Here is a 23904-nt window from a genome sequence, read left to right on the forward strand (position 1 = left end):
AGTTGCCCTTTTTGGTTTAGCCTCAGTTTCTTCCCTATTGTATCCCTGAATTTAATAGTACATTATAAGCCATAGTGTTCCTCATGAACTTGTCATCAGGCAGGACCTTCTCTAATTTGTTTCTTCTCCATCAGTCACCCAACACTATTCCTTTCAATTATGTTAATTTGACCTATATGATACTATCCCGTGAGGTTACAACGTCTTCTACAAAACTAAGTTCTAGCCATACATGGCTGACCGTTTTTGGTGATACTCATCTACGGTAGATAAAACACAGGTCTGTGTGGTAAAGTACCTCAATCCTTAATGCCTCCCCAGGAGTGAGGATGACAGCAAGAGGAGGAACATGTCACTCACGTTCTCTGACACATTTTGCTATTGGAAGCTCCCTTTATCTTCCTATTTCTGACACCCTGTTCTTCCTTCTTCTACAGAACAGTTTGACTTTACTACCCTCCATTACATACACCCACATTTTTTTTTTTTATTATTCCATGTACACTCCTCCGCCCTCCTCATGCCTTCTTTCTGTTTTATTCATTTCCTCTCCCCTCTTTATTGACTTGCCTCAGGTCTTAGAGTATCTTAAAATGGAACTCATAACTCAGCTCCTTTAGTGGTACTCGCAATAGCATCAACTGCGGACCCTTAGTTAGAGACACAACTTATCACCATTTGACTTCTCCTTTACTTATTATACAGTTAACAGGACATTTTATTTAGCTATTAGACTATCTTGGTACTCCTATTTGAAAAGAGGTGTTCCGTCCAATGACTTTATCAATAAAATACAGTTCTCACCTTCTCCTTTTCCGTTGACTATTCTGTTCCCTTTTTCACAGGAAGGTCGAGGTAAAGGCTCCGACACTTTCTCGGGGACACGCTGCTAAGGTAATATCAAGAATGAGTTTCCACTTTACAAATTATAATGAGTCGCATCAAGAGTGTCTTATGAATCTCTTTTTATGAAACTGGTCTCACTCTGTCAACCCAGAGCTAGAATGCAGTGGCATGATTATGGCTCACTACCGCCTCAAGATCCTGACCTCAAGCAATATTCCCACCTCAACTTCCTGAACAGCTGGAACTACAAGGTGCATACCATCACATGCTGGGCTAATGTCTTGATGGTTACTTTTGTAGAGACAGAGTCTCATTCAATTGCCCGGGCTGGTCTCAACCTCCTGGGCTGAAGGAAACCTTCCCCTTCTGCCTCCCAAAGTGTTGAGATAACCCGTGTGAAACACCACAGCCAGCACTCATCAATTCCTTTCAATAAACCTCAATGTTGCCCAGGCATGGTGGCTCACACCTGTAATCACAGCCCTTTGCCAGGCCAAGGTGGGTGGATTGCTTGACTTCGGGAATTTGAGACCAGCCTGGGCAGCATAATGAGAACACGTCTCTGCACAGAAATACAGGAAGGAGTCAGGCACGCTGGTGTGTGCCTGTATCCCAGCTGCTCGGGAGGCTGATGGGGGAGGATCACTTGAGCTTTGGAGGTGGAGACTGTAGTGAGCCGAGATCATGCCACTGTACTCCAGCCTGGGCAACAGAGCAAGACCCTGACTCCACAAAACTTTCCATTTACAACGTGAGAACGGAGGGAAATACAAAAAACAAGCCTAATCGGTCAACGAAATGCGAGCTTAAGCCAAGAAAGAAAGGAAACCCCATGAAGTACAATCAAGGATGTGGAGAAATAGATCCCTAACAGAGCATTTTGGTCATTCCTGTCCCTAATTATACCACTTAATATTTACGCTACAATTAGATGTTGTAAGTAGTGCTGTGACAGAGTTTATTACTCTAAGACATTCCATTACTTAAACATGGTCATCTACCACTACCTGAAAGAACACTATTATAAGAGAGAGAGAAAAACCTGGAACTTTCAACTTTCCACCTAGAAAAACATTAGTTTATTTATTGGTCACCAGAATTCTAAAGAGTAATGTATGGCTTGAAAAGGTGTATTTCATAGAACGTGAGTTGGAGCTAATAAAAAGTATAAGAAACGTTCACCTGCAATCACAACGTCATGATTCCAGCTGAATGATACTAGGGAATACGTTGCAATCCTCTTTGCTGCTGATGACCTATTTCTAATTTATTTCCTTTTTATGGATGGCATAATTTCTCAACATAACACCTCAAAACTTACACATCCTTAAATATTAAAATGTAATACAAAGGTAAGCAATATTTTAAATATTGAATCGTTAAGATACATGAGGCATATGACTTGGCACATTCCATGAGATAAAACTTCATTTGTCTATTTATTCAGATGAAGCAACGATGAAGGCTGAGTGTCTCACGCCTGTAACCCCAGCACTTTGAGAGGCTGAGGCAGACAGAACACTTGCACCCAACAGTTCAAGACCAGCCTGGGCAACAAGGCAAAACCCCGTCTCTGCAGAAACTACAGAAATCAGCCCAGCATGGTGACACAGGTCTACGGTGGTCCCAACTACTTGGATGGCTGAGGTGTGAGGATCACCTGAGCCCAGGAAATGGAGATGGGAGTGAGCCAAGGTCTCGCCACCGCACTCCAGCCTGCATTACAGAGTGAATCCCCCTCTCAAAAAACAGCCGTTAAAATGCTGCTTACGCGGAAGACTGTGTTCTAGGTACTCCAGGATACGCACAAATGTGTTCGCTGACCTCCAGTGGCCCATGGTATGCAGGAGCTTCCAATGATTTTTTAAACAAGGAAACCTAAAAACTTCCAAAACCCAAAATTGCAGAATGTGATAGATGGACTTTGAGTGGTCATTTTATTTTTTAAGATGTGGTCTTGCACTGTCACCCTGGCAGGAGTGCAACGGTGTGATCTTGGCTCACTGCAACTTCCGCGTCCCGGGTTCAAGCAATTCTCCGGCCTCGGCCTCCTGAGCAGCTGGGAATACAAGCATGCGCCATCATGCCTGGCTAATTTTTCTGTTTCTTCTTCTTTTAAGAGGCAAGGTTTCACCATGCTGGCCAGGCTGATCTCGAACTCCTGACCTCAGGTCATCCCCCACCTCGGCCTCCCACAGCGCTGGGATTATAGGCTTGAGCCACGGGGCCCGGCCAAGTCAATAGTTTAGATAAACTACAATGACAAAATTATGACGTTGAAGTCTTACCATATCGGTATTAAGAGTCTCTGCTTCGAGAACTGTTTATTTGCAGCAAACTATGAAGTGTTTCACGGAAACTCTTCATGGACAACTTATAAAACACACAAAAAAATCCCTTTGCGGTACAAATTTTGAGAGCAAAAATTTAAATTTCCACATTTCCACAATTTGTATTTTTAAGTCAGATACAGTCTTGTTATGTTGTCCAGGCTTCTCTCAAACGCCTGGGTCCAAGCAATCTTCTTGCCTCAAACTCCCAAGTAGCAGGGATCACAGGTCTACACCATCACACTCAGCGATTTTTCTACAACTTGTAATATTCCTCTCACGAAAGAACCAATAACATAAGTAGAGAAACAATCCCTCCTAAAAACTATATGATACCAAAATTGTAAGTTTCCAGGAAAGAAAAAAAAAAAGTCATAGGCAATGTGTTAAACGTTTTTGCAACTAAAAGGTACCGGGGGATTCCATGATTACTGCAAGTAATTTGATCCCCTGAAGATTTATACGAACATAAATATGATAGTTACCCTCGAATGATTGAAAAGTCAAAGTGTTAGTATTTATCCAAATAAACCTTAACCAAATTTCATGTTTCCTCTATTGAGGAAAGCATTTCCTAATGGGATTTTCCTGTCACGACTTATTTTCCAGTTCATTTTTCTCAGCTCACATCCTGTCACGGTACTTATAAATCTTTGTTCGTTACCAATGTTAAACAAATAACAAACAGCTAGTTTCACACACTTTACCGTTTAACATATGCCTGTCAGTGCAGGCATAGTAACTATTTGCGTGGACTAGCTAGCTTGGGTCTATAAGCATCTAGGGTGCTCAAGCGTTCATCTTTGAAATGATCACCAAGGCCAAAAGGAAGGGACCACAAGGAATCCTCTTGTCCCACTGGAGTATGACATAATACAAGATGCTAAGTTAGAGTCCTTTGATGGCCCAGAAACTGTGCTGAGGTCGCTTATCTAAAGTAGACAAAGATTTAGATGAAGATTACACCATTGCTTTTCTAGTCTGTTATACTATAATTCAAATCAGCTGGGGGTCAGATAAGAGAAATCTGCAAGCTGAGAATGACAACAACAACAACAATCATAATGACAGTATTAGTAGTCATAAACTAAAAGCCCACACTTTAAAAATTAATAAAACTGGCCAACTGCAGTGGCTTATGCCTGTAGTCCCAGCACCTTGGGAAGGCAAGGAGACCAGATCACGAGCTCAAGAAATTGAGACCTCCCTGGCCAACATGTTGAAATCCCATCTCTACTAAAAATATACAAATAAGCTCGCCGTGGTGGTACACACCTGTAGTCCCAGCTACGTGGGAGGTTGAGGCAGGAGAATCGCTCGAACCTGGGACGTGGAGGATGCAGTGAGCCGAGATCACACCAACGCACTCCAGGCTGGCAACGGAGTGAGACTCCGTCTCAAGAAAGGAAAAACAAACAATTTATAAAACTCATACAAAACCCTTTACCTAATAAAAGCTTACAGTACCAAAAACATAAGATTATAAGTTAGAAACATTCTATATTGCAGAAAAAGATGAATCCTACTACATGCTCTTCTTTATGTTACTCAGTCCAAATATTTTCTGGTCTACCTGATCGTTCGTGGTGATATTTTTCACTATATGCCAATAATTACGTGCATCTTATTAATACTTCTGACTTGACTGTTACAACTCGAGAATACGTAGGTTTTGACTTTAAAAAAGAAATGCTGTACCATCTCAGCCTATCAACGGCATGTGTATTGGCTTCTTCAATAAAAATTCCACCATTTTCTCTTTCTTGCAAGTCACAGCGAATAAAAGTGGGGTGGTATTGTCCATTAAAAAGTAGAAAAAAAGTAATAATTCACAAAATTACATACTGCTCAACTGAACAGAAAATCTTATGTGAGGTGCTTTGAATTCATATACATAAATGTATATTATAGATTAATTATATACTAAAAATGTTAATATTAAATATATATTAAATATAAAAAATAACATTATATACTGTATACTATATATAACAATTCCAATTAACAGACAAGACAAAATAATGCATATTAACATATACAGTATTAATATATAAAATGATATATAATATATATTTCATACTATAACATTTGTTATAACTATAAGAATTATATTACATATAATTATATGTAATATTTATTGTATATTACATTATTTTCTATTATACATACACTACAGAGTAATACATTACATTAATATTTGCTAATACATAAATAATACATTAATACCTAAATATGATATATTAATATTCATATTTGTGTATATTTATATTTAAATATATAAGTATAAAATCTGATTAAATAGATTACCAAATTGTTTCCTATCACTGAGCTCATCAATCACACCAAAGGCAGAAAACTAACAGGTATCAAAACCTGGCTTGAACAACTACAATTTCTTCTCTAACTCCTCAAACTCTGGGCCAGCAGATCCGTGCTAGGATGCTGGATCTCCATGGTCCTCTCCAACTAACAGACAAGACAAAACCCTGCTTTTATTGTTTTTCAGTTCCATGAAGGCAAGGCAAGTTCACATTTTCACATTTCCAAGACATGGACCAACAACATGTAACATCCCCTTGTTACTCAGTTCTGCTCTCATTTCAGGGATCACCAGCTTTCTGGCTAAAAGGTAGACTAACTCTCATTGCTATTTCAAACTACCAGAACCAAACTATGAACTCTCACCTGATGTATAAGATGGAGTAGTTGCAATTATTTTCAACTTCAATTTAGTATTAACTGGTCTTTTAACATAAACACTTACTTTGTCAACCCACAAGAGGGAAGTCTTCAGCCTCTCATCCACACGTCTTGAGTAGAGCTCTTAACATTTTGCTTAAGAAGGATGTTGACAATACCTGGCGGGTCATAGTGCACAGCAAGCATGAGGGCTGTTCTACAATAACAAAGAAATCGCCCCACTCAAGAACTGTAATAAAGACTGTTTAAACAGCTAGTTTGACACACCTTACCATTTTCACATATGCCTGTCAGTGTAGGCGTAATAACTATTTGCACGGACTAGCTAGCTTGGGTCTATAAGCATCTAGGGTGCTCAGGTGTTCATCCTTGTAAATGATCACCAAGGCTAAAAGGAAGAGACCACAAGGAATCCTCTTGTCCCACTGGGGTATGACATGATACAAGATGCTAACTGAGAGTCCTTTGATGGCCCAGAAACTGTGCTGAGGTCGCTTATCTAAAGTTGGCAAAGATTTAGATGAAGATTTCGCCATTGTTTTCCTAGTCTGATATATAATTCAAATCAGCTGGGGGTCAGATAAGAGTCATCTGCAGGCTGAAAACAACAACAACAACAACAATCATAATGACAATATTAGTAGTCATAAACTAAAAGCCCACACTTTAAAAATTAATAAAACTGGCCAACTGCAGTGGCTTACGCCTATAATCTCAGCACCTTGGGAAGCCAAGGAGACCAGATCATGTGGTCAAGAGATTGCGACCACCCTGGCCAACACGGTGAAATCCCATCACTGCTAAAAATACACAAATAAGCTGGCCGCGGTGGTACACACCTGTAGTCCCAGCTACGTGGGAGGCTGAGGCAGGAGAATCGCTTGAACCTGGCAGGTGGAGGTTGCAGTGAGCCGAGATCACACCACTGCACTCCAGGCTGGCAACGGAGTGAGACTCCGTCTCAAGAAAGGAAAAAAAAAAAAAAAAATTTATAAAACTCACACAAAACCCTTAGCTTTTAGCTAATAAAAGCTTACAGTACCAAAAACATCAGATTATAAGTAATAAACACTCTATATTACACGAAAAGATGAATCCTACCATATGTTCTTCTTTGTTAGTCCAAATACTTGCTGGTCTACCTGATTGTTCGTGGTGATATTTTTCACTATATGCCAATAATTACGTGCAGCTTATTAGTACTTCTGACTTGACTCTTACAACTCTAGAATAAACAGCTTTTCGCTTTAAAAAAGAACTGCTGTACCATCTCGGCCTATCAACGGCATGTGTATTTGCTTTTTCAATAAAAATTCCACCATTTTCTCTTTCTTGCAAATCACAGCGAATAAAAGTGGGGTGGTATTGTCCTATAAAACAGCAGAAAAAAATTAATAATTCACAAAATTACGTATTTCTCCACTGAGCCGAGTATCTTACCTAAGATGTTTTGAACTTAAAAATACAATAGAGAAAGGAAGTCAATGGAAAGCAGGCCCTTCCTTCTCACTCCTCCATGCTTTCTGACGTGCTGGTCGCTGCCTTGCAAACAACCCTCGTCTGTCTCCCCGGATTAACTGTGCTCATTGCCAAAACTCACTTTAAACATTTACCAGACCCAAGAATCCTTGCTTCGATCACAGCACTTAGCATGGTACATTGTAATCATTTCATTGTTTCCCTCTGAAACCAAGAGCTTCTTGAGGGCAAGGGCTGTATCTTTTGTCTCTATGGCCCCAAAACCCTAAGACATAGTAGCAAGTACTTTAAGTTTTTTACATAAATTAATGATCTGAATTATTCTCTCTAAAGCAGTGTTTCTTAAACTGTATTCCAAAGAATATTTGCTTTACCAGAAGTATTATACCCCAAGAGAAAGACCCCATGACCATCTGCATTTGAGGAATATTACAAAACTGTATTTTATGTCCAAGAATCAGGAAATCTCTTGAATTTTACCTGATCCCCATTTTGTGCCATACTATTTGTGGCAAACATTAACGTTTGAGGAATGAAGAGTTTCAGAGAAACAGTTGCCAGCACTTCCCAATATAGGTGGAGGTTTCCTCTGGGTAGTACATACTTGCTTGATTCGGTTCTATCAATCGTGTCAGGATCCCAGATGCCGATGTCGGGCACTGCTGCTCCAAACGGGTGATTATAGAAATGACCTCTGAAGTAAGACTGGCTTCAAATGCACTTATTTTCCTTATTATTAAAGAGTCCATGGGTTATTTTTTCCTAATACAAGAGAGTAGATTTATCTTTACTGCTAGAAAGCTCAGTTTGCTCTGTGTAAGAGAGCTAGGTTTAAAAAACTTAAAAACCAGTATTTTAAAAAACCAAAGCTCACTAAGAAATACTACTCTCAATATTGTAATTGAGATTACCATGATAGGTAATCCCAGGACCCTAATGCAGCTCTACCTTTTAAATCCATTTTTATTGGCTTCCAAACTTACATGGCTATTTAAAATTACTTTTTGTTTTAGGTAAAATATAAATCAGAAATAAAAACATAATGGCTTATCAATAAAAGCTCTCATGCTGATCCATGCGGATTATTTCTAGCATGATAAAAGCCAGTAAGTCACCTGCAATTTTAAGGAAGGGTGCTGAGGAGAAAGATGTAATGTCTGCAATATTCATAAATTTTCCAACTATAACCAGGAATAACCTAAAAAGGCTTCTAGGCATTTTGATGGGCAGATGATTACTTGTGGCATATGTGAAGAAAAGAGTTTTAAAAACTTCTAAATTCTAAAATTCAACTCCATAACGGAGGGATTTATAGGCCCTCTAGACTACATGTTATAAGCAAATACATGCTGACTTTAAAAACTTGAAATCTTTATCAACATATACTACAACATAAAAGTTGTAAACTCAAAATACTTATAAGGACAAAGGAAGGTTACCTGAGTAAGGGAAGTACTGAGGTGGGCACAGTAGCAAACTGGAGAATGCATGCCTTCCATAAAGGGGCGACCTCTGCACAGCAGACCAAACAGTGATAGAAACTCAGGGGACACCAGGTTTGATTTTTTTTTAGGATAAGCCTGAAGTCCAGATTTCCACACGAGTCTTCTAAATTGCACATGTCGATTCAACTTATAGAGGCAAACAAATCCGTGTACCACATTAGGATATAGCCCTCGTGTTTTTATATTTGCTATAAATGTGTTACTAAATGGTTGTGTATAATCCAAGTATTGGCATGTCAAATATTTTCTTTCTCTAGTGTCATATGTTTTACCAAAAACTCAGGCTCTCGTATACAGTAAAAATGGCTAAAAAGACTCATAATAATACTTGCTTCAAGCATTTTCCCAACATTTATTCATTTAAAATGTATTTGTATATAATTTTCCCAGATCGTTAACCAAATAGGTCATTGGTTCACAGGACGGCTAAAACTAAACTATTGTAAGAATCCCTATCTGTATTCTTAATAGCTTCATGGATTTCAGTGTTTAAAACTGACATTTTGGTTATGCTAAAGCTCTATAAACTTAACAAATATACTGAGATAGTTCATAATACACCTTCAACCAAAAAGAAATAGTTTAGGATTTGCTACTATTCTAATTGAGAAAGTCCAACTTGTAATGAGCATCTGTTGAGACACAATCACCTGCATGGTGACAAAAGGACACCAAATCCTGAAAGGGTCAGCCTCTACCTATTGAAAGATTACCCATAAGCAAATTTCTAAGGACTCTCTGAATGGTAGTGAATGACTAATGGTGGGAAGGAAAAGGTGTTATTCTGTAAGCTGAGAGATGTTGCCAATACTATTTCCTTTCACTTCCCAGTCACAGGTGTAGAGAAAGAGAAGTCTTGAAAAGCAGATTGAAAAGGAGAACTTTGAAGGAAGTAGCACCTATCAAATGCCAACTCTTCTAACATTTTTGAGATACAGAAATTTGTATATTGCACTTACCTATTCTGGGTTTCTTAATCAGGAGTATATCCGAAACTTGAGGGTTTTGCTATTGCTTGTTTGTTTGTTTTGGCTGTTGTTGTTAAGAGACAGGTGTCCCACTATGTTGCTCGAGCTGGACTCAAAATCATTTGTAGCATTTTAAAAATTATCTTACTGATAACATAAAATAATGGGGCATCACACAATCCACGTCTCTTACTCGTGTCGGGGTGAGTTTCTGCCTCTTGAGACCCAGCTGCAGTCGCTCCACGCACCAAGCCAATCCCTGGGCCAACTGCTTGTACCTGTGACGGATTTGGGGGCAGCGGCTGTGAGAGGGCGCTGGGACACAACACAACGCCCGGCCCCACTCCATCCCCCTCCCCGCCTTAACTCAGCGGACCCGTGGATCACACGTGCCCGTGGATTCGCACCGGGGGATTCCACCCTTCCCGACTGACACCCGCCCTTGCCTGAGCCTCAGCGCTTACGGGAACTTCCTCTGGGGCGGGCTTCTCTGAGGCCTTCTCGCCTCCATTTGCCACCGAGGCCCTGTTCCGGGTTTTCTTCCTCTTCTTTTGTGCCTTCATCGCCTAACGGGTGCGCTCTGGGGTCGGCGTTACTGCGCAGGGGTTGCCCTGGGCAGAGACAGACAGTGGAAGGATTCCCGGCGCTGGAAACCGGGCCGGGAAGCCAGCGTCTGCGGGAGGCGCAGAGTACCGGGGCCTGGGGCCCACGCTGCCTCCCCGGCATGAGGTCCTAGGGCCTGGAGGAAGGGGGGCAGCACAAGGGTGCCGGAGGGCCGCCGCAGTGCAAGGCCCCGCCACCCGCGCGTCTTCTCCACACCGCTCCCCGCCATGCGTCGCAGTCGCCTCCGGAACTACCCGGGGCTCTGAGTCCGACGCCGAATTCCGTCCTCCGGAAACGCGTCTGCGACTCTAGGTTCCGCAGGGCCGCAGGCGGGGCGGGGCGCGGGGTCCGCGAGGGGAAGGGGCGAGGCTGGGGCGGGGTCAAGCTGGGGCGGGGCGGGGAGAGGCAGGGCAAAACCCAGATACACTGTATCAAAATCTAAACTTCAAAGCCTTAAAGGTGATTCACACGCACGTTAACAATTGTTAGGTGGCAGTGATTCTATATTTGAAAGGGAAATGGATATATGGCTGTATTGATTTGTCAGAAAGGCAAAGACTGTATGTTTCAATGCATATACATCTTATCTTACAGAAAATGAACACAACAATAAAGTGGGTGTGGGGAAGGAGCTGAACCAGAAATTAAACAGAAATGAGACAGAATTAGTAGATGTTGAGGCTGAGCATCAGCCTATTACACTATTTTGGACATTGTGTGTAAGAATTTAAAACATGCTCCAATAAAACACTAGTATAAAAAAGAAAAGCCATCTAGAACACTAGCTCTTAGGCTTGTGCTTACATTTGGGGAGGAGGAAGAGGAAATAGTTGGTGGACAAAAACAAAGGTATTTCCATTCTATAGTTACACTAATGTATTAGCTTTGTTATAATTTTTTGAGCATTACATTAATACTTTATTGTGGATGTACGTCTGTATGCATGCTATACATCAATAAAAATTTAAATCTTACATACTTACTCCTAACTTAATAGTTCAGAATACTAGCAACGTTATTATGTTTGAATAGTTTCTTGAAACAGTCTTACTCTGTCGCCAGGCTGGAGTGCAGTGGCGCGAGTTGGGCTCACTGCCACCTCCGCCTCCCGGGTTCACGCGATTCTCCTGCCTCAGGCCCCACCAGTAGCTGGCACCGCAGGTGCCCCCCACCACGCCCAGCTAATTTTTTGTATTTTTAGTAGAGACGGGGTTTCACCATGTAAGCCAGGATGGTCTCCGTCTCCTGTCCTCGATCCACCCGCCTTGGCCTCCCAAAGTGTTGCGATTACAGGCGTGACAGTCCTCCATTTTTTACCTCAGTTGAGTAAGCAGCATGGTTTTAGTTTTGGGGAATGCAATTTCGTACAGCAAAGTCATTCCTCCATAATAATATAAGAGTGTGTGTGTGTGTGTGTGTGTGTATAAAATATATATTAAATATACATTTAATATACATTAACATATAAACATATTAAATATATATAAATTGTGTATTAAATAATAAATATTTATTAATATTAAATAATAAATATATTAATTACATATTGTATATTATATATTATATAGTATACATTATATTATATATTACTACATATTAATATATAGTAATAATATAGTAATACATAAATATATAACATATTAATATATATTTTTATATAGATATATATTTTAAATATACATATATATATATAATCTCCTTAAAATAGATTACCTAATTGTCTCCTATCACTGAGCACATCAATCACACCAAAGGGAGAAAACTAACGGGTATCAAAACCTGGCTTGAACAACTACAATTTCTTCTCTAACTCCTCAAACTCTGGGCCAGCAGATCCGTGCTAGGATGCTGGATCTCCATGGTCCTCTCCAACTAACAGACAAGACAAAACCCTGCTTTTATTGTTTTTCAGTTCCATGAAGGCAAGGCAAGTTCACATTTTCACATTTCCAAGACATGGACCAACAACATGTAACATCCCCTTGTTACTCAGTTCTGCTCTCATTTCAGGGATCACCAGCTTTCTGGCTAAAAGGTAGACTAACTCTCATTGCTATTTCAAACTACCAGAACCAAACGATGAACTCTCACCTGATGTATAAGATGGAGTAGTTGCAATTATTTTCAACTTCAATTTAGTATTAACTGGTCTTTTAACATAAACACTTACTTTGTCAACCCACAAGAGGGAAGTCTTCGGCCTCTCATCCACACATGTCTTGAGTAGAGCTCTTAACATTTTGCTTAAGAAGGATGTTGACAATACCTGGCGGGTCATAGTGCACAGCAAGCATGAGGGCTGTTCTACAATAACAAAGAAATCGCCCCACTCAAGAACTGTAATAAAGACTGTTTAAACAGCTAGTTTGACACACCTTACCATTTTCACATATGCCTGTCAGTGTAGGCGTAATAACTATTTGCACGGACTAGCTGGCTTGGGTCTATAAGCATCTAGGGTGCTCAGGTGTTCCTCCTTGTAAGTGATCACCAAGGGTAAAAGGAAGGGACCACAAGAAATCCTCTTGTCCCACTGGGGTATGACATAATACAAGATGCTAACTGAGAGTCCTTTGATGGCCCAGAAACTGTGCTGAGGTCACTTATCTAAAGTTGGCAAAGATTTAGATGAAGATTTTGCCATTGCTTTCCTAGTCTGATATATAATTCAAATCAGCTGGGGGTCAGATAAGAGTTATCTGCAGGCTGAAAACAACAACAACAACAACAATCATAATGACAATATTAGTAGTCATAAACTAAAAGCCCACACTTTAAAAATTAATAAAACCGCCCAACTGCAGTGGCTTACGCCTATAATCTCAGCACCTTGGGAAGCCAAGGAGACCAGATCATGTGGTCAAGAGATTGCGACCACCCTGGCCAACACGGTGAAATCCCATCACTGCTAAAAATACACAAATAAGCTGGCCGCGGTGGTACACACCTGTAGTCCCAGCTACGTGGGAGGCTGAGGCAGGAGAATCGCTTGAACCTGGCAGGTGGAGGTTGCAGTGAGCCGAGATCACACCACCGCACTCCAGGCTGGCAACGGAGTGAGACTCCGTCTCAAGAAAGGAAAAAAAAAAAAAAAATTATAAAACTCATACAAAACCCTTTAGCTAATAAAAGCTTACAGTACCAAAAACATCAGATTAGGAGTAACAAACACTCTATATTACACGAAAAGATGAATCCTACCATATGCTCTTCTTTATGTTACTCAGTCCAAATACTTGCTGGTCTACCTGATTGTTCGTGGTGATATTTTTCACTATATGCCAATAATTACGTGCAGCTTATTAGTACTTCTGACTTGACTCTTACAACTCTAGAATAAACAGCTTTTCGCTTTAAAAAAGAACTGCTGTACCATCTCGGCCTATCAACGGCATGTGTATTTGCTTTTTCAATAAAAATTCCACCATTTTCTCTTTCTTGCAAATCACAGCGAATAAAAGTGGGGTGGTATTGTCCTATAAAACAGCAGAAAAAAATTAGTAATTAACAAAATTACGTATTTCTCCACTGAGCCGAGGATCTTACCTAAGATGTTTTGAACTTAAAAATACAATAGAGAAAGGAAGTCAATGGAAAGCAGGCCCTTTCTTCTCACTCCTCCATGCTTTCTGACGTGCTGGTCGCTGCCTTGCAAACAACCCTCGTCTGTCTCCCCGGATTAACTGTGCTCATTGCCAAAACTCACTTTAAACATTTACCAGACCCAAGAATCCTTGCTTCGATCACAGCACTTAGCATGGTACATTGTAATCATTTCATTGTTTCCCTCTGAAACCAAGAGCTTCTTGAGGGCAAGGGCTGTATCTTTTGTCTCTATGGCCCCAAAACCCTAAGACATAGTAGCAAGTATTTTAAGTTTTTTACATAAATTAATGATCTGAATTATTCTCTCTAAAGCAGTGTTTCTTAAACTGTATTCCAAAGAATATTTGCTTTACCAGAAGTATTATACCCCAAGAGAAAGACCCCATGACCATCTGCATTTGAGGAATATTACAAAACTGTATTTTATGTCCAAGAATCAGGAAATCTCTTGAATTTTACCTGATCCCCATTTTGTGCCATACTATTTGTGGCAAACATTAACGTTTGAGGAATGAAGAGTTTCAGAGAAACAGTTGCCAGCACTTCCCAATATAGGTGGAGGTTTCCTCTGGGTAGTACATACTTGCTTGATTCGGTTCTATCAATCGTGTCAGGATCCCAGATGCCGATGTCGGGCACTGCTGCTCCAAACGGGTGATTATAGAAATGACCTCTGAAGTAAGAGAGACTGGCTTCAAATGCACTTATTTTCCTTATTATTAAAGAGTCCATGGGTTATTTTTTCCTAATACAAGAGAGTAGATTTTTATCTTTACTGCTAGAAAGCTCAGTTTGCTCTGTGTAAGAGAGCTAGGTTTAAAAAACTTAAAAACCAGTATTTTAAAAAACCAAAGCTCACTAAGAAATACTACTCTCAATATTGTAATTGAGATTACCATGATAGGTAATCCCAGGACCCTAATGCAGCTCTACCTTTTAAATCCATTTTTATTGGCTTCCAAACTTACATGGCTATTTAAAATTACTTTTTGTTTTAGGTAAAATATAAATCAGAAATAAAAACATAATGGCTTATCAATAAAAGCTCTCATGCTGATCCATGCGGATTATTTCTAGCATGATAAAAGCCAGTAAGTCACCTGCAATTTTAAGGAAGGGTGCTGAGGAGAAAGATGTAATGTCTGCAATATTCATAAATTTTCCAACTATAACCAGGAATAACCTAAAAAGGCTTCTAGGCATTTTGATGGGCAGATGATTACTTGTGGTATATGTGAAGAAAAGAGTTTTAAAAACTTCTAAATTCTAAAATTCAACTCCATAACGGAGGGATTTATAGGCCCTCTAGACTACATGTTATAAGCAAATACATGCTGACTTTAAAAACTTGAAATCTTTATCAACATATACTACAACATAAAAGTTGTAAACTCAAATACTTATAAGGACAAAGGAAGGTTACCTGAGTAAGGGAAGTACTGAGGTGGGCACAGTAGCAAACTGGAGAATGCATGCCTTCCATAAAGGGGCGACCTCTGCACAGCAGACCAAACAGTGATAGAAACTCAGGGGACACCAGGTTTGATTATTTTTAGGATAAGCCTGAAGTCCCGATTTCCACACGAGTCTTCTAAATTGCACATGTCGATTCAACTTATAGAGGCAAACAAATCCGTGTACCACATTAGGATATAGCCCTCATGTTTTTATATTTGCTATAAATGTGTTACTAAATGGTTGTGTATAATCCAAGTATTGGCATGTCAAATATTTTCTTTCTCTAGTGTCATATGTTTTACCAAAAACTCAGGCTCTCGTATACAGTAAAAATGGCTAAAAAGACTCATAATAATACTTGCTTCAAGCATTTTCCCAACATTTATTCATTTAAAATGTATTTGTATATAATTTTCCCAGATCATTAACCAAATAGGTCATTGGTTCACAGGACGGCCAAAACTAAATTATTGTAAGAATCCCTTTTTTTCCTTTCTTGAGACGAAGTTTCACTGCGTTTCCAGCCTGGAGTGCGGTGGTGTGATGTCGACTCACTGCAACCACCACCCCCGAGGTTCATGTGATTCTCCTGCCTCAGCCTCCCACGTAGCTGGGACTAGAGGTGTGTACCACCGTGGCCAGCTAATTTGTCTATTTTTGGTAGTGATGGGATTTCACCGTGTTGGCCAGGGTGGCCTCAATCTCTTGACCTCATGATCTGGTCTCCTTGGCTTCCCAAGGTGCTGGGAGTACAGGCATAAGCCACTGCACTTGGCCAGTTTTGTTGATTTTTAAAGTGTGGGCTTTTAGTTTATGACTACTAATATTGTCATTATGATTGTTTTTCTGTTGTTGTTGTTTTCAGCCTGCAGGTAACTCTTATCTGACCCCCGGCTGATTTGAATTATAATATATCAGACTAGGAAAACGATGGTGAAATCTTCATCTAAATCTTTGCCTACTTTAGATAAGCGACCTCAGCACAGTTTCTGGGCCATCAAAGAACTCTCAGTTAGTATTTTGTATTATGCCATAACCCCAGAGGGACAAGAGGATTCCTAGTGGTCCCTTCCTTTTAGCCTCGGTGATCATTTACAGAGATGAACACCTGAGCACCCTAGATGTTTATAGACCCAAGCCAGCTAGTCCATGCAAATGGTTATTACGCCTACACTGACAGGCATATGTGAAAACGGTCAAGTGTGTCAAACTAGCTGTTTAAACAGTCTTTATTACAGTTCTTGAGTGGGGGTGATTTCTTTGTTATTGTAGAACAGCCCTCATGCTTGCTGTGCACTATGACCCGCCAGGTATTGTCAACATCCTTCTTAAGCGAAATGTTAGCAGCTCTACTCAAGACATGTGTGGATGAGAGGCCGAAGATTACACTCTTGTGGGTTGACAAAGTAAGTGTTTATGTTAAAAGACCAGTTAATACTAAATTGAAGTTTAAAATAATTGCAACTATTCCATCTTATACATTAGGTGGGAGTTCATAGTTTGGTTCTGGTAGTTTGAAATAGCAATGAGTCGGTCTACCTCATAGCCAGAAATCTGGTGAGCTCTGGAATGAGAGCAGAGCTGAGTAACAAGGGGAGGTTACATGTTGTTGATCCATGTCTTGGAAATGTGAAAATGTGAACTTGCCTTGCCTTCATGGAACTGAAAAACAAAAAAAGCAGGGTTTTGTCTTGTCTGTTAGTTGGAGAGGGCCATGGAGATCGGGCATCCTAGCACAGATCTGCTGGCCCAGAGTTTGAGGAGGTGGAAAAGTAGTCGTAGTTGTTCAAGCCAGGTTTTGATACCTGTTAGTGTTCTGCCCTTAGTGTGATTGATGTGCTCAGTGATAGGAAACAATTAGGTAATCTATTTTAATGAGATTTTACATATATACACAAAATATTTACATTTATATATAAAATTATGTACTTTATGTTAATATATGCATTGTAAAGTATATTAATATGTTATTTATATATTAATATATAAATGTATATTTATGTATAATATATAATATATAATATAATACATAATATATAATATATAATAATATACACTAATATATATTATTATATACTTGATATATAGTTAATATTAAACATTAATTGATATTTAATATATGTATATATTTAATATCTATTATATATACACACACACACATATATATATTATTACGGAGGAAGGAGAGAAGTGGGGGAGATGCTATAGGTGATGAGGAATCCTGCGAATAGACTGCCGGTTGTGAGGCGTTTGATTGGGTTTAGTAGCATGGGAATGTTTTCGTTGACATTAGTTAGGGTTGAGAAGCGGGGTTCTCCTGCTAGGCTGAGGAGGCTGGATCCAGCTCTGTAGGCGCTTGTTAGGGAGGTGGCAAATGAGAGTGATAGGGCTCAGGCGTTGGTATACGACGTGTTTGCGGTTTCGAAAAGAAGGTCTTTGGAGTAGAAGCCTGTAAGGAAAGGCATACCTGTGAGTGCCTGACTACCGATGGTTAGGGAAGTTGAGGTAAGGGGTATTATTTTAAATAATCCTCCTATTTTTCAAATGTCTTGTTCATTATTAAGGCTGTGGATGATAGATCCAGAGCATATAAATAATATGGCTTTAAAGAAGGCGTGGGTGCAGATATGTAGGAATGCTAGGTGTGGTTGGTTAATGCCGATAGTGACTATTATCAGGCCTAATTGGCTTGAGGTAGAGAAGGCTACAATCTTTTGGATATCGTTTTGTGTTAGGGCACAGATTGCTGTGAACAGGGTGGTAATGGCCCCCAAGCATAGTGCGAAGCTTTGAATCAGTATGTTATTTTCCATCAGGGGATGGAAGCGGATAAGCAGGAATACTCCGGTTACGACTATGGTGCTGGAGTGGAGTAGGGCTGAAACTGGGGTTTGGGCCTTCTATAGCGGAGGGAAGTCAGGGGGTGGAGGCCAAGTTGAGCTGTTTTTCCTGTTGCTGCCAGAAGGAGGCCTATTAGTGGGAGAGAGTTTGAATTGGAATCTAGGATAAGTATTTGTTGGAAGCCTCGTGAGTTATAGTGTAGGAGGAACCATGTTAGGGTTAGAGTAAAGCCGATATGGCCAATACGGTTGTATGAGATTGCTTGGATTGCTGTTGTGTTAACATCTGTTCGGGCATGCTATCAACTGATTAGCAGCAATGATAGCATCCCTACGCCCTCTCATCCGATAAAAAGTTGGAAGAGGTTGTTGGCGGTGACTAAGATTAATATAGTGGTGAGAAAGATAAGTAGGCATTTGAAAAATTGGTTGATATTTGGACCTGAGCTTATATCTCATAGTGAGAATTCTATGATAGATCAAGTGATAAATACTGCAATTGGAGTAAATATCATGGAGAAGTAGTCTAGCTTGAACCTTAGTGACAGCTCTGGTGTTTGGATTGTTGTTCAATGTCAGCTTGAGATAATTGCCTCTTGGTCTAGGAAAATAAATAGGGTTATGCAGAGGAGGCTAGTGATAAAGGTGAATAGAATTATTGTTTTTACATCATCTGGATATAGGTGTATTTTGTTAGGGTTGATAAAGGTCATGGTGATTGGGGAAATTAAAGAGGTTAGGGTTATTATGGTGATGGAGATATTACATGTTTGTTACTTTTATTTGGAGTTGCACCAACGTATTCGTTTCCTAAGACCAATGGATAACTGTTATCCCTTAAAAGTTGGGAAAGCCATGTTCTCAAGCATGACGGCGCGGATTAGCAGTCCTTGCAAACTTTCTCGGTAAACAAGAAGTAGTAGGCCTCTATGGTTAGATTCACAGTCTAATGTTTTGGTTAAACTATATTTACAAGGGGTAAAGCCTAGGATAACTTTGGGGTTGAGGGATAGGAGGACAATGGGAGAGAGGTGTATAAATATTAGTGTGTTTTCTCGTGTAAAAGAGGGTTTTATGTTAATAATTATGGTGTGTAAGTATTCCTCGTTGTGTTGTGGTAAATATGTAGAGTGAAGGGCTGTAATTAGTATATTGAGGCCTGTAACTACAATGGTGATACATGATCAAAAAATGAGGTGATTACTACAAGAAGCTGTCCTATCAGGTTGATAGTGGGGGGGTAAGGCAAGATTGGTAAGATTTGCTGCAGATCATCACAAGGCTGTTTGTTAACGGGAGTAGGGTTTGAAGTCCTCGGGAGAGTATCATAATGCGGCTGTGTGTGTTCGCTCATAGTTAGAGTTTGCTAGGCAAAATAGTATGGAGGGAGTGAGCCCATGGGCGATTATAAGGGTAATTGCACCGGTGAAGCTTCAGGGGGTTTGGATGAGGGAGGCTATCTATGATTACTAGGGCTATGTGGCTTACAGAGGAATATGCGATGAGCGATTTTAGATCTGTTTGTCGTAGGCGGATTGCGCTTGTTATAATCATACCTCATAGGGATAGTATGAGGAAGGGGTAAGCTCTATATTGTGTTAAAGGATTAAGGAGAGAGGTAAGTCGGATTATGCCGTAGCTGCCTAGTTTTAGAAGTACTGCGCCAAGAAACATTGATCAGGCAATGCGGGCTTCAACATGAGCTTTGGGAAGTCATAGGTGCAGGCCATAGAGGGGTATTTTCACTATAAATGCGTGCTAGTCATATGAGACTATGGGATCATGTGGTCGTTAGTTTTTGGGCTGTGAGTGTTAGTAGTATTATATTTAGTGAGCCTAGAGTATTGTAGGTATAGAGTAGTATAATGAGCAGGGGGAGGGAGCCGGTTAGTGTGTAGAATAGAAAGTAGGTGCTTGCGTTGAGGAGGTCTGCTTGGTTACCCCCATCAGGTAATAATGATTAGGGTTGGGACGAGAGTAGTTTCGAACAGGATATAGAATATAATTAGTTCTGTGGCTATGAATGTTAGAATTAGGGAGATTTGTAGGAAGATCATTATAGAGAGGTAGAGTTTTTTTCCATGGCGGGGGTGGGGGGTGTTCATTGTGTAGGTGGTATTGGCTTGTTATTACTATGAGAGGTCAGAGTCAGGCTGTTAATATCAGGAGGGGTGTTGTTAGCAGATCAGAAGATGGTTGAAGAGACTGTTGTTAATTTGGTTGAAAAATATTAGGGGAATGAGGCTAATAATTAGGCTGTGCATGGTTATGTTGACTCAGATTATATTGTTTCCGGAGAATCACGCTGTTGGTGGTAGTATGAGTGTAGGAATGATTATTTTTTACATTGGAGTAAGTTTAGGTTGTGGATGTGATCTAGGCCGTATGTGTTAGAGATTGAGAGAATTAGTAAGGCAAGGCCTACTGCGGCTTCACAAGCAGCGAACATTAATAGAGCAATGGGTATGATGTCGGCTAAGGAGAAATGTATGTTTAAAGTTGTGAGGGTGCTTATGATAAAAAGTGATATTATTATTCCTTCTAGGCATAGCAAGCATGATGATATTAAATGTGAACAGTAGGTTAATATGCCTAGGAGTGAGATAGTAAATGCTAGTATAATATTTATGTAGATGGAGGGCATTTGGTGAGTATGATTATCATCTAATGAGTTGAAATCATTTGTTTTATTTAAACTACTTACCAATTCAGTTCAATCTAATCCTTTTTGGGTTCATTCATAGGCTAGACTAAGAATAAGAATGATAATTAGTATAAATGGAGGATTTAGTTATTAGTGAAAGACTGGTTGTTTGAAGGGCTCATGGTAGGGGCAGTAGTAGGGCAATTTCTAAGTCAAATAGTAGAAAGGTAATGGCAACTAGGAAACATTTTTATGGAGAAAGAAATATGGGCGGAGCTTAGTGGGGGTCAAAGCCACACTCGAAAGGATTGGATTTTTCTATATAGGTATTGAGTTCAGACAGTCAGAATGTAATGGTTATTACTAGTAGGGCTAGTAGGGTGTTAATTGTTAAGGCTAGTACTAGGTTGATTATTCTTTTTCGAATGCTATTGAAACTAGTTGATTGGAAGTCAACTGCACTGGTTTTTACTGAAAGAATAGGATCCTCATCAGTAGACAGAACTATATAGGAATAATCAGACTACATCCACGCAGTGTCAATACCAGGCGGCGGCTTCAAAGCCAAAATGGTGGTTGGATGTAAAGTGATGCAGTAGTTGGCAGATGAGGCAGATAGTGAGGAAAGTTGGTCCAATAATGACGTGGGGGTCTGTGGAAGCCTGTGGCAACAAAGAATGTTGAACCGTAGACACCATCAGAAATAGTAAAAGATGTTTCGTGGGACTCTAAGGTTTGTAGGAGGGTGAAGTAAATACCTAGTAGAGTTGTAATGAGAAGTGCTTGGATTATTTGTTTTCGGTTATTTTCTATTAGACTATGGTGGGCTCAAGTGATTGTGACTCCTGATGCAAGTAGTACAGATGTATTTAAAAGTGGAACTCCTAAGGGGCTTAAGGGGATAATGCCTGTTGGTGGTCAGTGGCCTCCCAATTGTGGGGTAGGGGCGAGGCTAGAATGGTAAAGTGCTCAGAAGAAACCGGTGAAGAAGAAGACTTCTGAAATAATAAATAGTACGATTCCGTAGCGGAGGCCTTTTTGGATGGGTGTTGTACTTGGTAAAAGTACTTGGTAAGTACTTTCTCGAACAATGTCGCGCCATCATTAACTAATATTATTAGTTAGCAGGCCTCACTAGTAATAATAATAATAATAATAATAATAATAATGGGGTGTTGGACTAAAAGTGAAATCAGATAACTAAGCCCGATGTTATTAGGAGGGCTGAGAGGGCTCCTGTCAGTGGTCAGGGACTAGGTTTAACTATGTGGTAGGCATGGGATTGGTGGGTCATTAAGTGTTGTCGTGTAGGTAGAGGCTAACTAAGAGTGTGAAGACATAGGCTTGAATTAGAGCAACGGCAATTTCCAGAATGCTTAAGAGTACTAGAAGTGTGAAGATAATTGAGGTGGTTGGGGCCTAATAGTTATAAGGCTAATGCAGTACTTCCAGTTAGGTGCATGAGTAAATGACTTGCCATGATGTTGGTGGTTAAGTGTACCGCTAAGGCCAGTGGTTGACTAAATAAATAAAGCTTCTAGGTATTCTTATGGCCAGATGATTATTTGTGGTATATTTGAAGAAAAGAGGTTTAAAAACTTCTAAATGCTAAAATTCAGCTCCATAACGGAGGGAGTTATATGCCCTCTAGACTACAGTTTTTATGAACAAAATACACGCTGACTTAAAAAACTTGAAATCTTTATCAACATTATACTACAACATAAGATTTGTAAACTCAACTACTTACAAGGACAAAGGAAGGGTACCTGAGTGAGGGAAGTACTGAGGTTTGCACAGTAGCAGACTGGAGAATGCATGCCTGCTATAAAGATGCGACCTCTGCACAGTAGGCCAAACAGTGATAGGAGACACCAGATTTGAAATTTTTTTAGGATTAAGCCTGAAGTCCAGATTTCTACACGAGTCTTCTAAATTGTACATGGCGATTCAACTTATAGAGGCAAACAAATCTGTGTACCACATTAGATATAGCCCTTGTGATTTTATATTTGGTATAAATATGTTACTAAATGGTTGCATAAGCCAAGTGTTGGCATGTCAAATATTTTGTTTCTCTAGTGTCATATGTTTTAACCAAAAATTCAGGCTCTCATATACAGTAAAAATGGCCAAAAAGACTCATAACAATACTTGCTTCAAGCATTTTTCCAACATTCATTCATTTAAAATATATTTGTATATGATTTTCCCAGATCGTTAACCAAATAGATCATTATTTCACAGGACTGCTATAAACTAAATATTGTAAGAATCCCTATCTGTATTCTTATTACGTTCATGGATTTCAGTGTTTAAAACTGACATTTTGGTTAATGCTAAAAAAAAAAAAAACTCTATGAAGTTAACAAACATACTGAGATAGTTCATAAATACAACCTCAACCAAAAAGAAATAGTTTCGGATTTGCTACTATTCTGAGAAAGTCCAACTTGTAATGAACATCTGTTGATATATAATCACCTACATGGCGACAAATGGACACCAAATCCTGAAAGGGTCAGCCTCTACCTATTGAAAGATTACCCCATAAGCAAATTTCTAAGGACTCTCTGAATGGTAGTGAATAACTAATGGTTGGAAGGAAAAGGTGTTATTCTGTAAGCTCAGAGGATTGCCAATACTATTTCCGTTCACTTCCAGTCACAGATGTAGAGCAAGACAGATAAGTCTTGGAAAGTAGATTGAAAAGCAGTACTTTGAAGGAAGTAGAAGCTATCAAATTCCAACTCTTCTAGAGATTTCTAACAGTTTTTGAGATACAGAAATTTGTATATTGCACTTATCTATTCTGGGTTTCTTAGGCGTTTATCCGAACCTTGAGGGTTTGTTTGTTTTGCCTGTTGCTGTTAGAGACAAGATTCTCACTATGTTATTCAAGCTGGACTCAAACTCTTAGGCTCA

General features: G+C 39.7%; 1 protein-coding gene and 1 long non-coding RNA gene across 52 annotated transcripts in view; both read right to left on the reverse strand.

Moving 5' to 3' along the window:
- LOC107128683 (uncharacterized) overlaps nt 1–10677 on the reverse strand; it is a 29437-nt gene extending 18760 nt beyond the window's left edge. For 6 of the 50 annotated variants that reach the window (XR_012432121.1, XR_012432122.1, XR_012432120.1 and 3 more), the window contains exons 1-8: nt 10293–10677; nt 10022–10106; nt 7960–8117; nt 6978–7246; nt 6716–6836; nt 5941–6072; nt 4452–4572; nt 805–889 (exon numbers count right to left, since the gene is read on the reverse strand). Coding sequence is in view for 15 of the 50 variants with exons in the window: in XM_074034208.1 (XP_073890309.1) it covers nt 5975–6072; nt 7144–7246; nt 7836–8049; nt 10022–10106; nt 10293–10554 (762 nt within the window). In the remaining 35 variants the exon portion in view is untranslated. Of the gene's footprint in view, nt 1–804; nt 890–4451; nt 4573–5940; nt 6073–6715; nt 6837–6977; nt 7745–7835; nt 8118–8794; nt 9031–9819; nt 10107–10274 lie in introns of those variants that run through there. The other 44 variants (XR_012432117.1, XR_012432118.1, XR_012432106.1 and 41 more) reach the window with 31 other exon arrangements.
- Nucleotides 10678–13698: 3021 nt separating this feature from the next.
- LOC141409814 (uncharacterized) lies at nt 13699–14760 on the reverse strand. Of its 2 annotated transcripts, none has more exons than XR_012432123.1 (2): nt 14621–14760; nt 13699–13907 (listed from the first exon to the last, which is right to left on the reverse strand). It is a non-coding gene; the product is annotated as an uncharacterized lncRNA (long non-coding RNA). The 2 variants fall into 2 exon arrangements; XR_012432124.1 differs by having other exon boundaries at nt 14497–14634.
- Nucleotides 14761–23904: the final 9144 nt, after the last annotated feature.

The sequence above is a fragment of the Macaca fascicularis genome, chromosome 3 (assembly GCF_037993035.2).
Source record: "Macaca fascicularis isolate 582-1 chromosome 3, T2T-MFA8v1.1".
In the NCBI taxonomy this organism is placed as follows: domain Eukaryota; kingdom Metazoa; phylum Chordata; class Mammalia; order Primates; family Cercopithecidae; genus Macaca; species Macaca fascicularis.